General features: G+C 36.1%; 1 protein-coding gene across 2 annotated transcripts in view; it reads left to right on the forward strand.

The window, feature by feature from the left end:
- Nucleotides 1-18,935, forward strand: part of PRMT3 (protein arginine methyltransferase 3) — a 136,323-nt gene that overhangs the window by 100,485 nt on the left and 16,903 nt on the right. For both annotated transcript variants that reach the window (XM_032413837.1, XM_032413838.1), the window contains 2 exons: nt 16,103-16,153; nt 16,338-16,425. In XM_032413837.1, the coding sequence (XP_032269728.1) occupies nt 16,103-16,153; nt 16,338-16,425 (139 nt within the window). The remainder of the gene's footprint in view (nt 1-16,102; nt 16,154-16,337; nt 16,426-18,935) is intronic.

Raw genomic sequence — 18,935 nt, forward strand, 5'->3', positions numbered from 1 at the left:
TGAAAGATTGCACCATAGCATTCCATCTGATTTCTTACTCTTTTCTCCTCATCCTTTCATTCAGCATCCAACCCCATGGATATAGGATGGGCCAGAGTCAGTCCTGGGGCCCCAGAAATGTAAGTGATTGTCTTACCCAGCAGTGTTCAGAGAAAGCAGTCAAAAAGGGCGCCTGGGTGGCTCAGTTGGTTAAGCGACTGCCTTCGGCTCAGGTCATGATCCTGGAGTCCCGGGATCGAGTCCCGCATCGGGCTCCCTGCTCGGCAGGGAGTCTGCTTCTCCCTCTGACCCTCCTCCCTCTCATGCTCTCTGTCTCTCATTCTCTCTCTCAAATAAATAAATAAAATCTTTAAAAAAAAAAAAAAAAAAAGAAAGCAGTCAAAAAAACACTGAAATTACAAATATAAAGCCAGAACTTATGACAACTGGTATAATTACCTTCTTTGAAAAATTGCAGCCTCTAAGGGACAAACATAAATGAATGCTACCAGGTATTTAGTTCTCACTTCAGATGTTGGATACTTTTTTAGTAGGACTCACATGGGGAGGTGGAAACCATCCTTTTACCTCACTTTTTTTTTTTTAAGATTTATTTATTTATTTGAGAGAGAGAGATGCACATGAGCAGGGGGGAGGGGGGAGGCAGAGGGAGAGGGAGAGAGAGAATCTCAAGCAGACTCCCCACCAAGTGCAGAGCCTGATGCGTGGCTGGATCCCAGGACCCTGAGATAGTAATCTGAGCTAAAATCAAAAGTCAGATGCTTAACCGACTGAACCACCCAGGCTCCCCTACCTCACTTTTCAAAAGAGAAAATACCCTGTTCATTTCTGGAAAGTAAAGTGCACCACATCTTCTACCTGCCCTCTTTTTCCTGTCTGTCAGAGTTTCTTTCAGTGTTCGATTTCTTAATTTATACTCCCAAAGGCCTGTAAAAACAAGTAGCATTTGGTAGAACTTGATCACCTAGTCACAAAAATGGGTTTTAAGAGTTTTCAGATTTAAACCTCTTCAGTCATCACGAAACTGCTATCTTTTTTGTTCTGCATTGATTTTTAAATTCAGTATATCTGCTATTTTGTTCTTAAAATTTATAATGTTTGCTTACCATTGATAGTATTTTCTGCCATTTGAGGAACTAGGAATGGGCCATAGAGCCTTTAGGTGGGTAGTTCTTAGGGAACATTGAAAAGCAGCATGAAAAATGGAATATAAGGAAACAATAAGCATTGATATAAAACAGTGAGAAACTGATGATATGTCAGGAAGCAGGTAGGATATAGAAATCTAGAGAAGCAGTGGGCTGCAAGTTTTTTAGTGGCAAGCACATACACACAAAAATACTTTTCAAGACAATTTTCACTTAAGCAGCATGTATTGAATAGTACTGTGTGTACTAGGATGCTAGTTCTGGCTTCTGTGTTAGGTACTGTGAGTACAACACAATATAATCTCTGACTCCCAGGACCTTAGTTTAGGAGGAGAGGCCAACATATAAATAGATAATTGTAATATGGTATTCTATAAGAGAATTTAATAAGAGAGGCATATAAAAGATACCCTTGGCCTGGCACACTCTTATCTTCTTGTCCTCAATAATCCTACTTATATTTAAGATTTTACCTTAGGCATGGCTTCTTCCAGAAAGCCTTCCTAATACTGTATGCACTAGATTAATGGAGAGCAAGTAATTGTTGTTGGTGTAGACTTAGGGAATGTTTCCCTAAAGTAGTCGACATCAAATAGCTATTTTGAATTTAAAAAAATAAGTTATAAGAGAAGTAAAGCATCATGATTTTCTTTTCCCAAAGGCTGATAGGAGTTGAGCATATTATATCACTTGATTATTCATTTATTGGTTCTCAATTAGCAAATCTTTCTTAATTGTCTATAGTCCCTGCACTTCCTGGGCTCTTTCATGCCTTTGTAACTGCACAGTTGTCTTCACTGTTGAGGTGGAATGTCCAGGTGTTGTGCTTGGGCAGTGAGGATATGGAGGAGAGCACAGACCTAGTGAGACTGCCCTTAAGGGCCTATTGGTCTCTGTAATTAAACCAAAAGCACTATGAGCATGGAAAGTGTTATTACAGGGAGTGGAGAAACATCTTTTCTGTGGGATTAGGGAAGACTGCCCAGAGGAAGTAACATTTAAACAGACACATAGCAAATGAGGAGAAGCTAGTTTAGGGAATGGGGGAGTGTTACAGGCAGGGAGCCTTAAGTAGGAAGAAAAAATGCAGTAATAAATCTGTCTCCTATAATGGTGGACTACATAAAATGGAGTGACCCTTTTGCTGAGAACAACTACAAAAGCTAAAGAAAATATAAAATACTATCTGTTTGAAGGTATCAGAGAGATAAATTAGTAAAGCATTATCAAGCTAAAACTCAGAAAAGAAGAAAATCCAAAGAAATGAGACTGACATTTGGGACTGCTTTTGCCCTAAAGGCATTTACCAATTCAGAAGTAGCAGCTAAAAGATTTGTTTAGCCCTTTGATGCCTCGCATGGATAGGAATACAAAAATCGGGCCTTTGTGATTCCCCAGTGCTTTGCATTGTGACTATGAAAGATTGCACCCAAGAATAGGGTAAAATTATAGATAAATAAACCCTTGCATGGACTGCAGCCTAGCTTCAAATCATCTGGGTGGCCCAGGAAGTTCTCAAACCCCATTATTAGATTAAGATGATCTTCGTGTTTGCTAGCACCCCCAGATTCCTTGCACAAAGATTCTTTCTAGGAGATCATTCTCATTGGTCTTAAATTATTTCTACAGTTTTTCAAATATAATGTTCAGATGATAATCAAAGGTAATCAGTCACACAGGGACACAAGACAACATAAATCAATAACCAGCTGAAATAGTAAGTAATAAAAACAGAGCTCCAGGTGCTCCAGGTTTTAGATATGTCAGATATGGACTTTAAAAATAACTCTGCGGGGCACCTGGCTGGCTCAGTCGTTAGCGCATTTGACTCTTAATCTCAGTCGTGAGCTCAAGCCTGATGTTAGGCATGGAGCCTACTTAAAAAAGTTAGAAATAAAAATAACTATGCATACTAAGTTGAAGGACAAAAGAAATTGTAAATTTCAAGCCAAAATTGAAAACATTTAAAAAGAATTATAGCAGATTTGAAAAGGAGTCAAACAGATATTCTGAAACTTAACTAAAATGAGTTTAACAGCAGATCTTTTTTTTTTTATTAAAGATTTTATTTATCCATTTGAGAGAGAGAGAGTGAGAGAGCCCAAGAGGGGGTAGGGTCAGAGGGAGAAGCAGACTCCCCGCTGAGCAGGGAGCCCAATGTGGGACTTGATCCCGGGACTCCGGGATCATGACCAGAGCCGAAGGCAGTTGCTTAACCAACTGAGCCACCCATGCACCCTAACAGCAGATCTTAACACACTGGTATAGAGAGGTTTATTGAACTAGATTTTAGGTCAAGGAAATATCCAGGGGCACCTGGGTGGCTCAGTCGTTAAATGTCCGCCTTCAGCTCAGGTCATGATCCCAGGGTCCTGGGATTGAGCCCCACATTGGGCTCCCTGCTCAGCAGGAAGCCTGCTTCTCCCTCTCCCACTCCCTCTACTTGTGTTCCCTATCTCGCTCTCTCTCTGTGTTAAATAAATAAATAAAATCTTTAAAAAAAAATGAAATATCCAGTAGGAAGCATGGAGGGATACAAGGATGAAGGTATGGGAAGGGCAAGAGATAGAGAGGATAGAAGTAAAGTCCTAATACATCTTTAAATGGGAGTACCAAAGGAAAGGAGGTGAGAATATTTCAAAACAGTATTTGAAGAGTATTGGCTGAGGATTTTCCAAAACAGATGAAAGACAATGAGCTACAACTCAAGAAGCACAACATAACCTAAATAAGATTCTTTTTTTAATTTTGTTTTTATTCAACTATAATGACGATAGTGTTACATTAGTTTCAGATGTACCATATAATGATTCAGCAATTCTATACATTACTCAGTGCTCGTCAAGATAAGTGTACTCTTAATCCCTTTTATTTCACCCACACCCCCATTCACCTCCCCTCTTACAACCACCAGTTTGTTCTCTGTATTTAGGAGCCTGGGTTTTTTTTTTTTTTTGGTCTCTTTTCTTCTTTGTTTGTTTTGTTTCTTAAAGTCCACATATGAGTGAAGTCAAATGGTATTTGTCTTTCTCTGACTGACTTGTTTTATTTAACATTATGCCCTCTGGGTCCAACCATATTGTTGCAGATGGCAAGATTTCATTCCTTTTTATGGCTGAGCAATATTCCATTGTATAAATACACCATATCTTCTTTACCCATTCATCTACAATGAGCACTCAGGTGCTTTCTTATCTTGGATATTGTAGATAATGCTGCAGTGAACATAGGGGTGCATATATATTTTCAACCAGCAATAATCGCATTTCAAATTAGTGTTTTTATATTCTTTGGGTAAATTACCCAATAGTGGAATTACTGGATAATATGGTAGTTCTATTTAATTTTTTGAGAAACCTCCATACTGTTTTCCACAGCGGCTGCATCAGTTTGCACTCTACCAACAGTGCATTCCTTTTTCTCCACATCCTCACCAATACTTGTTTCTTGTGGTTTTTATTTTAGCCATTCTGATAGGTATAAAGTGATATCTCATTATGGTTTTAATTTGCTTTTCCCTGATGATTAGTGATGTTGCATATCTTTTCATATGTTTGTTGACCATCTGTATGTCATCTTTGGAAGAATGTCTATTCAAGTCCTCTGCCCATTTTTAATCCGATTATCTGGATTTTTTGGCGTTTAGTTGCATAAGTTTTTTATATATTTTGGATATTAAGCCCTTATCAGATATATCATTTGTAAGTATCTTCTCCCATTCAACAGGTTATCTTTTTGTTTTGCTGATGGTTTCCTTCACTGTGCAAAAGCTTTTTATTTTGTGTAGTCCCAATAGTTTAATTTTGCTTTTGTTTTCCTTGTCAGAGGAGAGAGATCAACAAAAATGTTTCTATGGCTGATTCAAGGAAATTACTGCCTATGTTTTCTTGTAAGAATTTTATGGTTTCAGGTCTCACATTTAGGTCTTTAATCCATTTTGAGTTTATGAATAAGATTAATTTTTAAAAATTCATCCACTTCTAGATACATACCCAAGAGAAATGAAAACATATGTCCGCAGAAACACTTATACATGAGTGGTCATAGCAGCATTATTCATAATAGCTAAAAAGTGGAAGCAAACCAGATGTCCATCACCTGGAGAATGAATAAACAAAATTTAGATCCATACAGTGAAGTAATATCTGTCCATAAAACAAAATATGTATTGGTATGTGCTACAACATGGATGAACCTTGAAAAGGTTATGCTAAGTACAAGTAGCTAACCACAAAAGGATCCCATTTATATGATTCCATTTATACGAAATGTTCAAACTAGGCAAATCTATAGACAGGTCTCGGATTAGAGGGGGAATGGATACAGAATTTCTTTTGGGGGTAATAAAAATGTTCTAAAATTAGCTTGTGGTGATGGTTGTACAACTCTGAATATTCTTTAAAAAATTGAATTACACAGTTTATTTAAATAGGAAACTTTTATGGTATGTGAATTATATCTCAAAAAGAGGGAGAAGAAATCACCTAGAACATCCTAATAAAACTACAGAAATCAAGAAGAAAATCTTAAAAGCAGTCAGTGGGGCTACTGAGTTACCTTCAAGGCAGCAGTAAATAGACTGGTAAGTGATTTCTCAGCAGAAAGAGTAGAGTTGAAAAGATAATACAGTGATGACGTCCTCAGTGTACTAAAAGAAAATAACTGCTAACCCTGAATTTTACCCAACTAAAATATCTTTTAAGAATGAAGCTGAAATAGGTGCGCCTGGGTGGCTCAGTCATAAAGTGTCTACCTTTGGCTCAGGTCATGATCCCAGGGTCCTGGGATCAAGCCCTGCATCAGGCTTCTTGCTCAGCCAGGAGCCTGCTTCTCCCTCTCCCACTCCCCCTGCTTGTGTTCCCTCTCTAGCTGTCTCTCTCTCTGTCAAATAAATAAAATCTTAAAAAAAAAAAAAAAGAATGAAGCTGAAATAAAAATATTTCAGATGAACAAATAAGAAGAGAGAAAGTTTGTTCCAGGAAACCTATACTAAAGAAGATACTAACAGGAATCCAGGCAAACAGAAAATGACCCCGATGAAAGCCAGAATACAGGAAAAAGTAAAGATTAACAAAAGTGTTAAATATGCACATACCAGTAGTTCCACTGCTGGGTATATACCCAACAACAGTTAATACATATGTTCACCAAAAGACATGGTCATAAAAGATTGTTCAGGGGTGCCTGGGTGGCTCAGTATGCTGAGCGTCCAACTCTTGATTTTGTCTCAGGTCATGATCTCGGGGACCTGGGATTGAGCCCCTCGTCAGGCCAATGCTTCTCTCCCTCTGCCCCTCCCCTCCACTCGTGCTTGCGCTCGCTCGCTCTCTCTCAAATAAATAAATCTTAAAAAAAAGAATGTTCAAAGCACTATTCATTAAAGCCTTGACTTAAAACTACTTAGTGCCTGTCAGTGAATCTTAGACTGGATAAATAAACTGTATATAGTCAAATATGCCTTACAGCCGTATAACAGTTTAAGTAATATGTAACAGTATAAGTGAATCTAAAAAACAATAATGGGGAAAGTAGCCAGTCCACAAAATACTACATGATGTGTGATTCCGTTTTATGTTGAAATATATAATAGGGAAAATGAATCTGTGATCTTAGAAATCAGGATAGTAGTGAGGTTACAAGTGCTGGCGAGGATGCGGAGAAAACGGACCCCTTGTGCACTGGTGGTGGGAAGATAAATCGGTGCAACCACCATGGAAAACAGTGTGAGGTTCCTCAGAAAATTAAAAACAGAATTAATATATGATCCAGCAGTCCCACTTCTGAGTATGTGTAAAGGAAGTGAAAACAGAATCTCAAGGAGATAGCTGCCCTGCCGTATTCATTGCAGTCTTATTCACAACAGCCAAAATATGGGAGGAACCTAAGTGTCCAGTAGATGAGAAGATAAAGAAGATACACACACACATGCATATATATATGCACACATACACTGTGGACTATTCAGCCATCAGAAGAAGGAAATCTTGCCATTTTCAACAACACGGATAGACCTTGAGGGGATTAAGCTAAGTGAAATTAGAGATAAATACTGCATGCTATCACTTACATGTGTAATCTAAAAAAGCCAAACTTATAGAGCAGAGAGTAAAATGGTAATAACCAGGGGATAGAGGCTGGGAGAAATGGGGAGATGTTGGTCAGAGGATACTGAGTAAGTTCTGGGGATCCAGTGTACCTCATTATGCGTATACTTAATAATACTGTGTTATATACTTAAAAGTTATTAAGAGACTAGATCTTCAGTATTCTCACCACAAAAAAGAAATGACACAATTATTTGACACAATGGAGATGTTCATTAATGCTGTGATGGTAATCATTTTGCAATATATAAGTGTATCAAATCAACACATTGCACACCTTTAATTTACAATTGTTATGTGTCAATTATATGTTATATGTCAATTATATCTCAATAAAGCTGGAGAAAAAAATCAGAATAGTAGTTACCCTGTAGGGGTAGAGGTGCCTAGGATTGGCTAGGGCGAATTACTAGGGTGCTGGGATGTTCTATTTCTTGATCTGAGTGTGGGTTTCATAACTGTATTCTGTTTGAAAATTTATGATGTTCACTTAAGTGCACTTTTTTGCACATACACTGTACTTTAAAAGGTTTTTAAAAGTGAAAATATTAGTAAATGTCAGTGATTATTGAGTGTATAAAACAGCATCTTGTGTTTATAGCTAGGAAGAAATGTAGAGCAGTTAGGGCATGTAAGCTATCAATTTATGAAATGTCAGAATTAAAGTACTTATGTTGTAGGCTCTGAAGAGGTGATTCCTTCTCCCCCCCCCCAAAGCACTTTAATAAGCAATTTTGAAATTACAAGGGACCCAGATAAGTAAATTTAAGTGAAATTTCAGTTATAATCTAGGAATATTTTAAGTAGGTCACAAATTAATTATATTGAGTTTTTCAGTAAAAATACCTTTTTAAAAATATTTTTAGACCTATTGTCTGTTTTGCTACTTCCCCTATTGCTTGGTCTATTTGTAAACACTACTCAATTTGGCAGTATCCCTTGAGGAATATATGGCACTTAATGTGTATTGTTCCCTAGAGGAATCATGAAAGAAAGAAAAGATGCAAATTTTCTCTTGGGATAAAATAGAAAATTAATTGAAGAAGAAAGAGTCCATAATTTAAGGTATAGTTAATACTGGGAGAAAATCATATATAATTTTCATATTTGTTGATTACATCTTCTTAGTTTTAATACCAGTTATTACTAGCAGAGTTCATACTCTTTATGCAGCAGCTTGTGTGGCTTATGTTTATGTTATCATCTTGTTTTTTATATACAGTGATGTAAGCTATAGTAGCTATAGTAATCATTTTTATGCATTTTCTTCTTAGGCTTTCTTTACTTGCTTCAGACTCATCATCAATTGGCTTTTGAATTCTGTATTAAGATTTTGAAAGAAATACTCCAACAAAAAAATGAATTGTATTTTTGTTATAGTGATTCTGCTGCATGGATTACAAACACTCTGTCTCCATGCTTGGATAAACTCCATCAAAAGCACATTATCCTCCTACTTCTGTGGCCAGCTGCCTAATTGTATCTGCTGTAACCACACGCTGTTGGAACATGATACCAATGAAGAACAGAAATGATAAATTACTCCCTGCAGGTGATAGTGATAATGATAATTTTTAATTTCCTTCTTCCTCATAAGGTCTAGTCTGGTCTTACTTCATTGGCTGCCATCCTGTTACATACACACATGATACATTTTCTTTAAAGAAATACTCATCACACCAAAATATGTGAGGAAATAATTTATTTTGATTCCAAGTCATTGTTCTTCAAATGAGCATGTATAAAATGAACTGCATCTACCTTTGTGTATCTGGGATAAACAAGCAAAATGTGGCTTAAAACAGATTTTTAAATATTCAGTTTACACATACTTTGAGTTCTTTTCTTCCTTTTTGTGAAATCCTCAAAGAAGAAACAAACATTTCATTTTGAAAGACTGTATTCTAATGCTTAGGAATGTTTAAGATGCACAACAAAGCCACATGCCTGAATTCTTTTCCTGTATATGTGGAGGATTCCCACCAAATTACAAATGTGATCAAACTGTCCCAGAAGTTTGCTGTATGTGCACGTATTTTCCTTTTCTTCTATAATAAGCATGTTGTTGTTCTTAATTACCACAGATTCTCCCTTCTCTCAAGCTAAGGACTTTTTAAAAATTTTTCTGACAGTGGTGTATAATTCAGTGAAATTTTATTTAACTGTGACCTTGCCTTTGCAGATTAGCCCAGCTCCTACCGATATTTTATTTTAATGCTTATTTTCCCCTCAGCAGTTCCCTTTGCCCCTGACAAGGTATACATGTGGAACAAAAGATAAATTTATTCCGTGCTCAGGCCTTATAACCTATCTGATCTTTTTCAAGCACGTGTCAAGCTGTGCTCCAGTTATTTATTACCATTGCCTATTAGTCATCATTTTCAATTTCCTGTGGTTGTTGTTAATTCTTACATTTGAATGACTTCCACAGAGAGTGTAAGTTCATTGAAATTAACATTTGAAAGACCTAGAGATAGCCTGTCAAAGTGATGGTAACAAGGTGGTGAAACTAATTGAAAAATAGTGGCATATTTATGTTCTTCAGCAGAATAAATAGCTTTGTCCCCTAATCAGCTGACATATTTGATTGGTTATAATGGCTTTGCAGAAGTAAAAACACTAATCATAGTTCAGTTGGGTTTTATAGACTATGATTCAAGTTTAAAGTTTTTTCCTCCTTTTTTCTAGTATCTTGTTTTAATTATTAAGGACCACTTATGGGTGGGGGGAGCCCTTTCCCTTTCAGTAGCATTCTGTTTGAGGGTTAATACCCATTTTAAAACCAGAAATGCCCTTTGGTTTTTTCAGAGCAAGAGTTTTCTACTTGCTCAGTTATGTGAATCTTTTTGGGTTTTTGTGGATTTTTTTAAAAGATTTATTTATTTATTTTAGAGAGAGCGCAGGAGCAGGAAGGGCAGAGAGAAGGGATCTCAAGCAGACTCCATGCTGAGCGTGGAGCCCCAGACAGGGCTCGATCTAACAACCCTGAGATCACGACCCCAGCTGGAACCAAGAGTTGGTCGCTTAACCAACTGTGCCACCCAGGCGCCCCAGTTATGTGAATCTTAACTGTCTGATGAGTTGACTATCTGCACGTAATTTTTTACTGCAGGGAATTTCTTCCTAACTTCTCATGCTTCTGCTTCCTATGTGCTATAGAACTGATTTTTATATTACCCTCCACCAGACATCATTAGGGAGGTAAATCTGTTTGAGTTGAAGAAACTAGGATGCATTTCAGAGGGAACTATAAAGTAGATGTGACTTCAGATTTATCTTTGTCATAGGTCCCTGCCAAATTCTCATAATCAAAGTGAATTATATCTTTCATTTTTATTTATTTGTCTTGAGACTTAACAAACTGTTTTCTTACTAACCCAAACTACACAGTATTTCTTCCACTGTATTTTTGTGGGTTTGGAGGAAGGTGAGTTTCTTCTTTGATTTTTAACTAAATTTCATAGATAGTTCAATTTGGGGATTGGAAGACAGTTCTAAAATACCTTTGTATTCTCAAATATTTTGATTTTTTAATTTTGTTGTAAACTCATGCATCACCCTCCCCTCTTCGTTTAGACCTATATACTCTGTTATAATTACAGTTGTTCTAGCATAATAATATTGCCAGTCTGTCTTTTACCAGAGTTAAGTATATGATGTTTTACTTTGTATATTTTATACATTTCAGACTTAGATCACATTTTCTGACAATGTAAATTGTTATTATAGTAATGTTGTTATTGTGTTATAGTTGGGAAAACTTGTCATTTTTTTTTTTCAAATTCATTTAGTTCCTATTACATATTAGATATTGCCCTAGCCCTTGGGGGTACAGAGATGAGTGATTTTTGGGTGTTGCAAAAGGAACTGATACAAAGGTAATAGTTAAATTGAATGTTTCTCCATGCAATACTATAGATCATTTAACTCAAGTTTTAGAAATAATGTGTTATCACAGAAGCTGTTCATTTTTATGGGAAATATAAATTATAGGTACGGATAGAGAATATGAACATTCCAAATCTATCATCCACATTCAATAGCTTGGTGAATATCTTTTCAGATATGTACATATATATTCATATTTGCATAACATATAATAAGTGCCAATAATATATATATTATTCTTTTTACCTAATAGTATATTGTGACTACATTTCCAAATTGGTAAATATTTACCTATAGGATTACTTTTGATGGCCAAAATGTTATTCCATCATATGGAGGTATTAAGATTTGTTAACTGGTCACCCGTTGTTGAAAATTTAGGCTAAAATTGGCATCTTATGGCTAAATCTTTGCAACCATACTTGATAAATTTCCATAGTATATTTTTTTGAAAGTTTAGATTACTGGGTCAATGAGTATATGCATTATATAAACATTTTGATTGAGTCCATAACATATACTCACACAACAGAAAAGTGCGTAAATCTTAAGTGTAGTTTGATAAAATTGCACAAAGTGAATATCCACCATGTATCCATGCAGCAGTCAGCTGAAGAAACAGAATATTACCCAGCAGCCCAGGAGCGTAACCCCTTTCTAGAATCTACCACTATTGAAGGGTAACTACTATTGTGACTTAAAACACTGGAAGTTGTGCTGTTTTGAATTTTCTATATATAGATAGAATCATAGCATGTGTACCACTTTCGCTGTGACTTTTTTTTAAATTTTATTTTATTATGTTATGTTAATCACCATGTTACATCATTAGTTTTTGATGTAGTGTTCCATGATTCATTGTTTGTGCATAACACCCAGTGCTCCACGCAGAACGTGCCCTCTTTAATACCCATCACCAGGCTGACCCATTCCCCCACCCCTCTCTCCTCTAGAACCCTCAGTTTGTTTCTCAGAGTCCATAGTCTCTCATGGTTCGTCTCCCCCTCCGATTCCCCCCCCTTCATTTTTCCTTTCCTACTATCTTCTCTCTCTCTCTCTCTTTTTTTTAACATATAATGTATTATTTGTTTCAGAGGTACAGGTCTTTGATTCATCAGTCTTACACAATTCACAGTGCTCACCGTAGCACATACCCTCCCCAATGTCTTATCACCCAGGCCACCCCATCCCTCCCACCCCCCTCCACTCCAGCAACCCTCAGTTTGTTTCCTGAGATTAAGAATTCCTCTCTCTCTTTCAAATGAATAAATAAAATCTTAAAAAAAAATAAGTCTGGGTTTTTTTGTTTGTCTCTTTGTTTCTTTGTTTTGTTTTTTAGATTACACATATAAGTGAAATCATGTGGTATTTGTGTTTCTCTAACTAATTTCACTTAGCATAATACCTTCTCGGTCCATCCATGTTGTTGTTGAATGGCAAGATTTCATTCTTTTTTATCCTGAGTAATATTTCATTGTGTGTGTGTGTGTGTGTGTACCACATCTTCTTTATCCATTCATCTATCGATGGGCACTTAGGTTGCTTCCATATCTTGATTATTGTAAATAATGCTGCAATAAACATGGGTGCATGTATCTTTCCAAATTAGTGGTTTTGTTTTCTTGGGTAAATACCCTATGGAATTAGTAGATCATATAGTATTTCTATTTTTAACTTCTTGAGGAACTTCCCTACTGTTTTCCACAGTGGCTGCACCAATTTACATTCCCACCAACAGCCCAAGTATTCCTTTTTCTTCACATCCTCGTCAATGCTTATTATTTCTTGCCTCTTTGATTCTAGCAATTCTGACAGGTGTAAGGTAATATCTTATTATGGTTGTGATACTAAAATTTTAAACTTCTCATATTAAGTTTCTGCCTATGTGTGGTGCTTAAAAAGCCTTCTTCACATCCCAGTTTTATAAACACTTGTATATGTTGGTGGGATTTTATTTTTCTTCCTCCTAACCACCCCCCAACCCCCTGCACTGATCTTTGTGATTACATCTGCTTACATGGAAAACCCCACCAAATGATGTTATGTCATGTTTGCCTTAAACAATCATAAGTATTTTAAAGGAATTCAGAGGGAAAAGGTAATCTTTTGTATTTACCAAACTATTGATCATTTCTGTTGTTTTTCTGTTATTTTTGATTTTTCAGGTTTCCTCCCAGTATTATTGCTCACCAGCCTGAAGAACTACCTTTAACATCTCTTCTAAAAGTCTTTTGGCAATGAATTCTTTTAGTTTTTCTTTACTTGAAACTGTCTTTATTTTGCCTTCATTCCTGAAGGATATTTTTGCTGGATATAGAATTTTGAAAGGTTTTTCCCCACTCCAGTGTTTTTTTCTTTTCCATCTGGACTTCCAGTTATGTGTATGTTAGATGCACAGGTCCCTGAGACTCTTGCATTTTATTTCAATCTTTTTCCCTGTTTTTCAAATTAGGTACTTTCTATTGACTTATCTTCACATTCAGTGATTTTTTTTTTTCTCTCTGTCATCTCCACTCTGCAGTTCACCGCAGGGAGTTTTTTTGTTTTGGTTATTGTATTTTTTAATTCTAAAATTTCCATTAGTTGTTTTTTTTTTTTTTTTTGTAGTTTCTTTTTCTCTACGAGAATTTCTATCGTTCACTTCATTTCAGTGTGTTTTCTCTAACTTCATCTCTGTCACCTCATAATGACATTGTTAGAATTCCTGTCTTAAAGTCCTTGTCTCGTAATACCAGCTTCTGGGCCATCCTATAATTGACATGTGAGCAGTAGCTCTTCTCTTGAAAGTTAAAGACATTTTCCTGGTTCTTTGTATGTTGAATAATTTTTGATTGTGTTCTGGATGTTATGCATGTTATGTTGTGTGTCCTCTCGGCCCTATTATAATCATCTGGGGAATGTTGTTGATGTTTGGTGTGAGCGGGCAGTCGACCAATTTAAGCCAAAACATTAAGTTCTGTCAACCGTGCCTGGGCAGGCGGTGGTTCACATCTCAGTCTTGTTCTCTAAACATTTGCTATAGTGTTTTGGGCTCTCATGCACATATGCTGTTCTTAGTGATTAGTCTGACTTGTATAGGTTTTTCAAATCTCTGCTTTGTTCTTGAGATCTTTACTTGTTGATTTTAGGTTTTTGAGGCCTGTGCCAGTGATTCAGATTTTAGTTCCATTCTCTCAGCCTTTGTTATGTTAATTTGGATCTAACCTGTAGTTCAGAGGTCAGGCTGAGACTTGTGCAGGTTCATACAAAGAAGTAGGGTTCCTCTCCTCCCCCATACGTATCACACATACTCCATTATTTTCAGTTGAAAATTATTAGTTCTATCTAAGGTTAGTTATTCGCTGATTTCATAAAGTGTCCTGACGACATAATAAGACTAGCTGAATTTAGTAAACTGAAGACTGAAAATTATAACTAAAATTTATTGAGAACCTGTTATATGACAGACCTGTGCTAGGTAAGGGGCACAACAATATGAATTCCACATAGGCTTTGCTCTTAGAAAACACTGCAATCTGGTAGCGCGAGTAACTATAAGATAGTATGGTTAAGTACTATGATAGAATTATATATAATAAGCACATTCTCTTAGCAAATGTTTATTGTGTACTATGGGCCAGGCACTGCTCTGGACACTGGTGAACAAGACTGGCATACAGGAATAAATTTAAGAAGACAGTTGAATTAGTCTGTGGAGGGATACCAGGAAGCCAACTGAAAGAAGTCATGTTTTAGAAATGTTCTGATTAACTACATGGTTTTCTATAATAATCTGTATCTGAGTACTGCATTGCTTTATATTTGTCTATTTCACAGTATTATAAATAGTACTTTGATTCTCTCTTGGTATCTAAAATATAATGAACCTCAGTGTTAAATATTGAACTTGTTTTGGGCCCAATCCATATTAACCTCACAGATCAATAAAACTTCACATTCTCAACAAAAAGCAGCAGAGTACACAAATTAGCTTTATAGTGATTTTCCAGTCATCGGTGTCCTATTTTTAACACTTTATAAGCTTTTTTTATTGCCAGTTTTAAAAATAGATTAAGCTAATTCCATTAGTGAAAGAAAAAGGGATGGTATCATTTAAATTTTAAACAAAAAGAAGTGAAAATTACATATCCTCATCTGAATATTCATCTTTTAGAGACCTTTTTGTACTATCACAGTAATCCTTAGAGTGACCTCAGAGGTTCTCCTTTGGGTATTTGCTTAAACATAAGTTTTATTTGAGTACTATTATATATTTTTCGTTTATCTTCAGGAAAAAAAAATGTGACATTTAAAAATTCCGTTGATCTCATCACAAAAATGTTCATAGCACTTTGCTTTAAAATTAGATGCACAAGATCAGAAGAAATTAAATGAGATCTTTGTATAAAAGAGTATGTTTAAGTTAAATTTATTGCTCTGTCACAAACCACCCTAAAACTGAGTGCCTTGAAGTCACAATCATTTAGATTTATTTGTGTATGATTCTGCAGTCTGGACTGGACTTATCCTCTAGTTCTTCTGGTTTCTCCCTGGGTCTCTCAGGCTGCTGCAGTTATCTGGTTTGACTGGAGCAAAGAGCTCCAAGATGGCTCAGCTTGCACAGCGGCCTCTCTTTGGGAGAGCATGGGTCAGGTAGGGGCTGGCCGAGGCCTCTTCCTTAATGTGGTCTCTCACTTTTCAGTAGTCTACCACCGTCATTTCTCTGATAAAACACATATTGATTATTTGATTAGCCTTGTTGCCCTTATTATATTGTTTCTGTGGGGGAAAGCCAAATTATATTACTTTATTTTTACATGTAACATCTTTTCCAGGAAAAAATAGTGGCCTGTCATAAATTTAAGAGGTATCTAGTCTTTGAAATGGTTTCTTGTTGCCATGTCTTGAAATACTGAATAATTAATTGTTATGTCATGTAATTAGTTTAATAATTATTTATATTCCCTTTTTTTCTTTTAACAGGCAATTGCTGGCTACTTTGATATATATTTTGAGAAGGATTGTCACAGCAGGGTAAGTATCATGAGTTTTCTCATAAGAATTAATTATGTGAAATACATTGTATTTTATTTTTGTGCCCCAAGGTATTTGATCATAAGCATTTTGCTGTTGTAAGCAATTGGAGCTTGTATTTGATGGAGTAGATTAATGTAGCATGATATTAAAAATCAGATACTTTTGAACTCTACCAATGCAGGTTGTGTTCTCCACGGGCCCCCAGAGTGCCAGAACACACTGGAAACAAACAATATTTCTATTGGAAAAGCCATTTTCAGTTAAAGCAGGTAAGAAAGAGGGCGCCTGGGTGGCTCAGTTGGTTAAGCGTCTGCCTTCGGCTCAGGTCATGATCCCGGGGTCCTGGGATCGAGTCCCGCATCGGACTCCTTGCTCTGAGGGGAGCCTGCTTCTCCCTCTCCTCCCCACTTGTGCTCTCTCTCACTATCTCTGTTTCTCTCTCTCAAATAAATAAATAAAATATAAAAAAAAAAATTTAAATTAAAAAAAAGCAGGTAAGAAAGAAAAGGGGGAGAAATGACTTACTCATTTTGAAGTAAACAATATTCCTTCATTCTACAATGACTTTTTGTGTGTCCACTGTATTTGAAGCAATATAACAGATGCTAAGTAAGGTAAGATGTTCTTAGAGCTGCATAAGTTTTAGATGGCATATCATTTCATTAAAGTGGTGATTTAAAGAAAACTCTAGATTAGATTTATAATTCCTGCCAGTTAAGATGTGCTTTAGTATGTAGCTTTTGAGTACCACAAAAAAATTCTGAAAACTTGTCTTTAAGCAGTAACTAATATATTACTAAGTTGCAAACATAACTAAAAATACTTTCACCTCCAAAGTGACTGAAGAGAAATATCACCCATAGAGGTGAAGTGTAAATTAAAGAGAATGCCATTCAGTAGTTATGGTGTTCAGTATATATGTCTAGGGGGCTCTCCACTGTCTCCACCTGCTCAAATCTTAATGCTCAAGGACTGGCCCAATTCCACATTCCTCTGTCTTACACCGCATTGATTGCTCACTCTGATGAGAACCTACAGTTCTTATGTACCTACACCCTTAGCTCCAAAGGTTAGAATTTGACTATGGAACCTTTTTTTATTTAAATTGTTTATTACATATAAGTTGTCCTCCCCCACCTTCACTGAAAGCTTTCTGACTATATGAAACCTGAATGTACAACGAACTTCAATGAAAAGATACTCAACATCACTAGTAACCAGGGAGAGAGGCCAATTAAAACTATGTAAGAAACTGTTTCTTATCCATCACTACAGGAAAAAAACATAAAATTTAACAAGGCTAAGTGCCTGCAATTGTGTAGCCAAATGGAACTTCTATACTCTTCTGCTGGTAGTCTTTATTGGTACAACTTCAGAGAGCAGTTTGCTACCATCAAGTTAAGTATGGATGTATAAATATCCATCACTAAAACCAGTTTTTTTCTAGGCATGTATTCTGAACAATCTCCCCTGCAGCCTATCTTCTACAATCTTAACAAAAGTATGGTTTGTAGAAGTGAAATATTGGAGGCAACCTGAATGTCCATTAAAAAAGATATATGGTAGTTGCATACAGTAAAATCTCTGTAACAGATAAATCATATATTTGTGAATATCAGAAGCAACATTAAGCAAAAAAAGTTGCAGAATGATTCCTACAATACATTGTTTATATGGAGTTTAAAGACCTTGAAACAGTTACACATGCACATGTAGTAAAATAAGAAGCGATACTTAAAGATGATAACTGCGGAATTCAGTATAGTGGCTACCCCTGAGGAGAGATAGAAATAGGAGCAGGGAAGGTAAAGAGGGTTCAGTGCCATTGATCTGAATTATTCCTTTTAGATTGAGGGAACTGTGGGAGAATGTTAAGATTTGACAAAACTGAGTGGTGGGTCCAGGTGGTCATTATATTGTTCTCTATATGTTTAAAATATTCCATAAAATTCAATTATAGTTTGATTTCACTGTTGATGCATGAATTGAATTTAGTAGATGCAGATAAACACTATTAGAGTAAAGCAGCACCTTGTTGTCATGTTTTCACTTTAAGATTGCAATGCTATGGAAATAAAACCTTGATGGTGTCATTTTCTTTCTCCAAAAAGCTTGAGCACAGCAAAACTGAAGTGTGGTGAACACAAATGAAATTTTATTACATTTTCATTTGTTTTTGTTTGGTTGATTGGTTGGGTTTTGTATAGCTTTGGTATTTGGATTGATATTTGGAAACTTGAAAATGTTGCTTTCTTCTTCATGGTAACCATTTTATTATCTTAATGCTAAATTTTAAGGGTAGTGCTAATTCATTCATGTTTTAATCTTGAGGGAGACTTAAAATAGCATTTGAATTTTCTCCTACCTAATTACAACAAAATATGTCTAGTGAAATTTTGAAATCCTCACTATTCATTACCCAGTAATCCTTAGAGTAACTGATTCAGCTTTTTTATTTTTTTTATTTTTTTTATTTTTTTAAAGATTTTATCTATTTATTTGACAGAGACAGAGATAGCGAGAGCAGGAACACAAGCAGGGGGAGTGGGAGAGGGAGAGCAGGCTTCCCGCCAAGGAGGGAGCCCGATGTGGGACTCGATCCCAGGACCCTGGGATCATGACCTGAGCCGAAGGCAGATGCTTAACGACTGAGCCACCCAGGCGCCCCTGATTCAGCTTTTTTAGAATACTATGAAGGAGGTGTGTGATTTTAATATTGCCTTCTTGTCTACATTCTGTATTTCTTTCACTGCCATTATATATGTGCTTGTATTTAAAT

Source organism: Phoca vitulina, unplaced genomic scaffold, assembly GCF_004348235.1.
Source record: "Phoca vitulina isolate PV1807 unplaced genomic scaffold, GSC_HSeal_1.0 scaffold16, whole genome shotgun sequence".
In the NCBI taxonomy this organism is placed as follows: domain Eukaryota; kingdom Metazoa; phylum Chordata; class Mammalia; order Carnivora; family Phocidae; genus Phoca; species Phoca vitulina.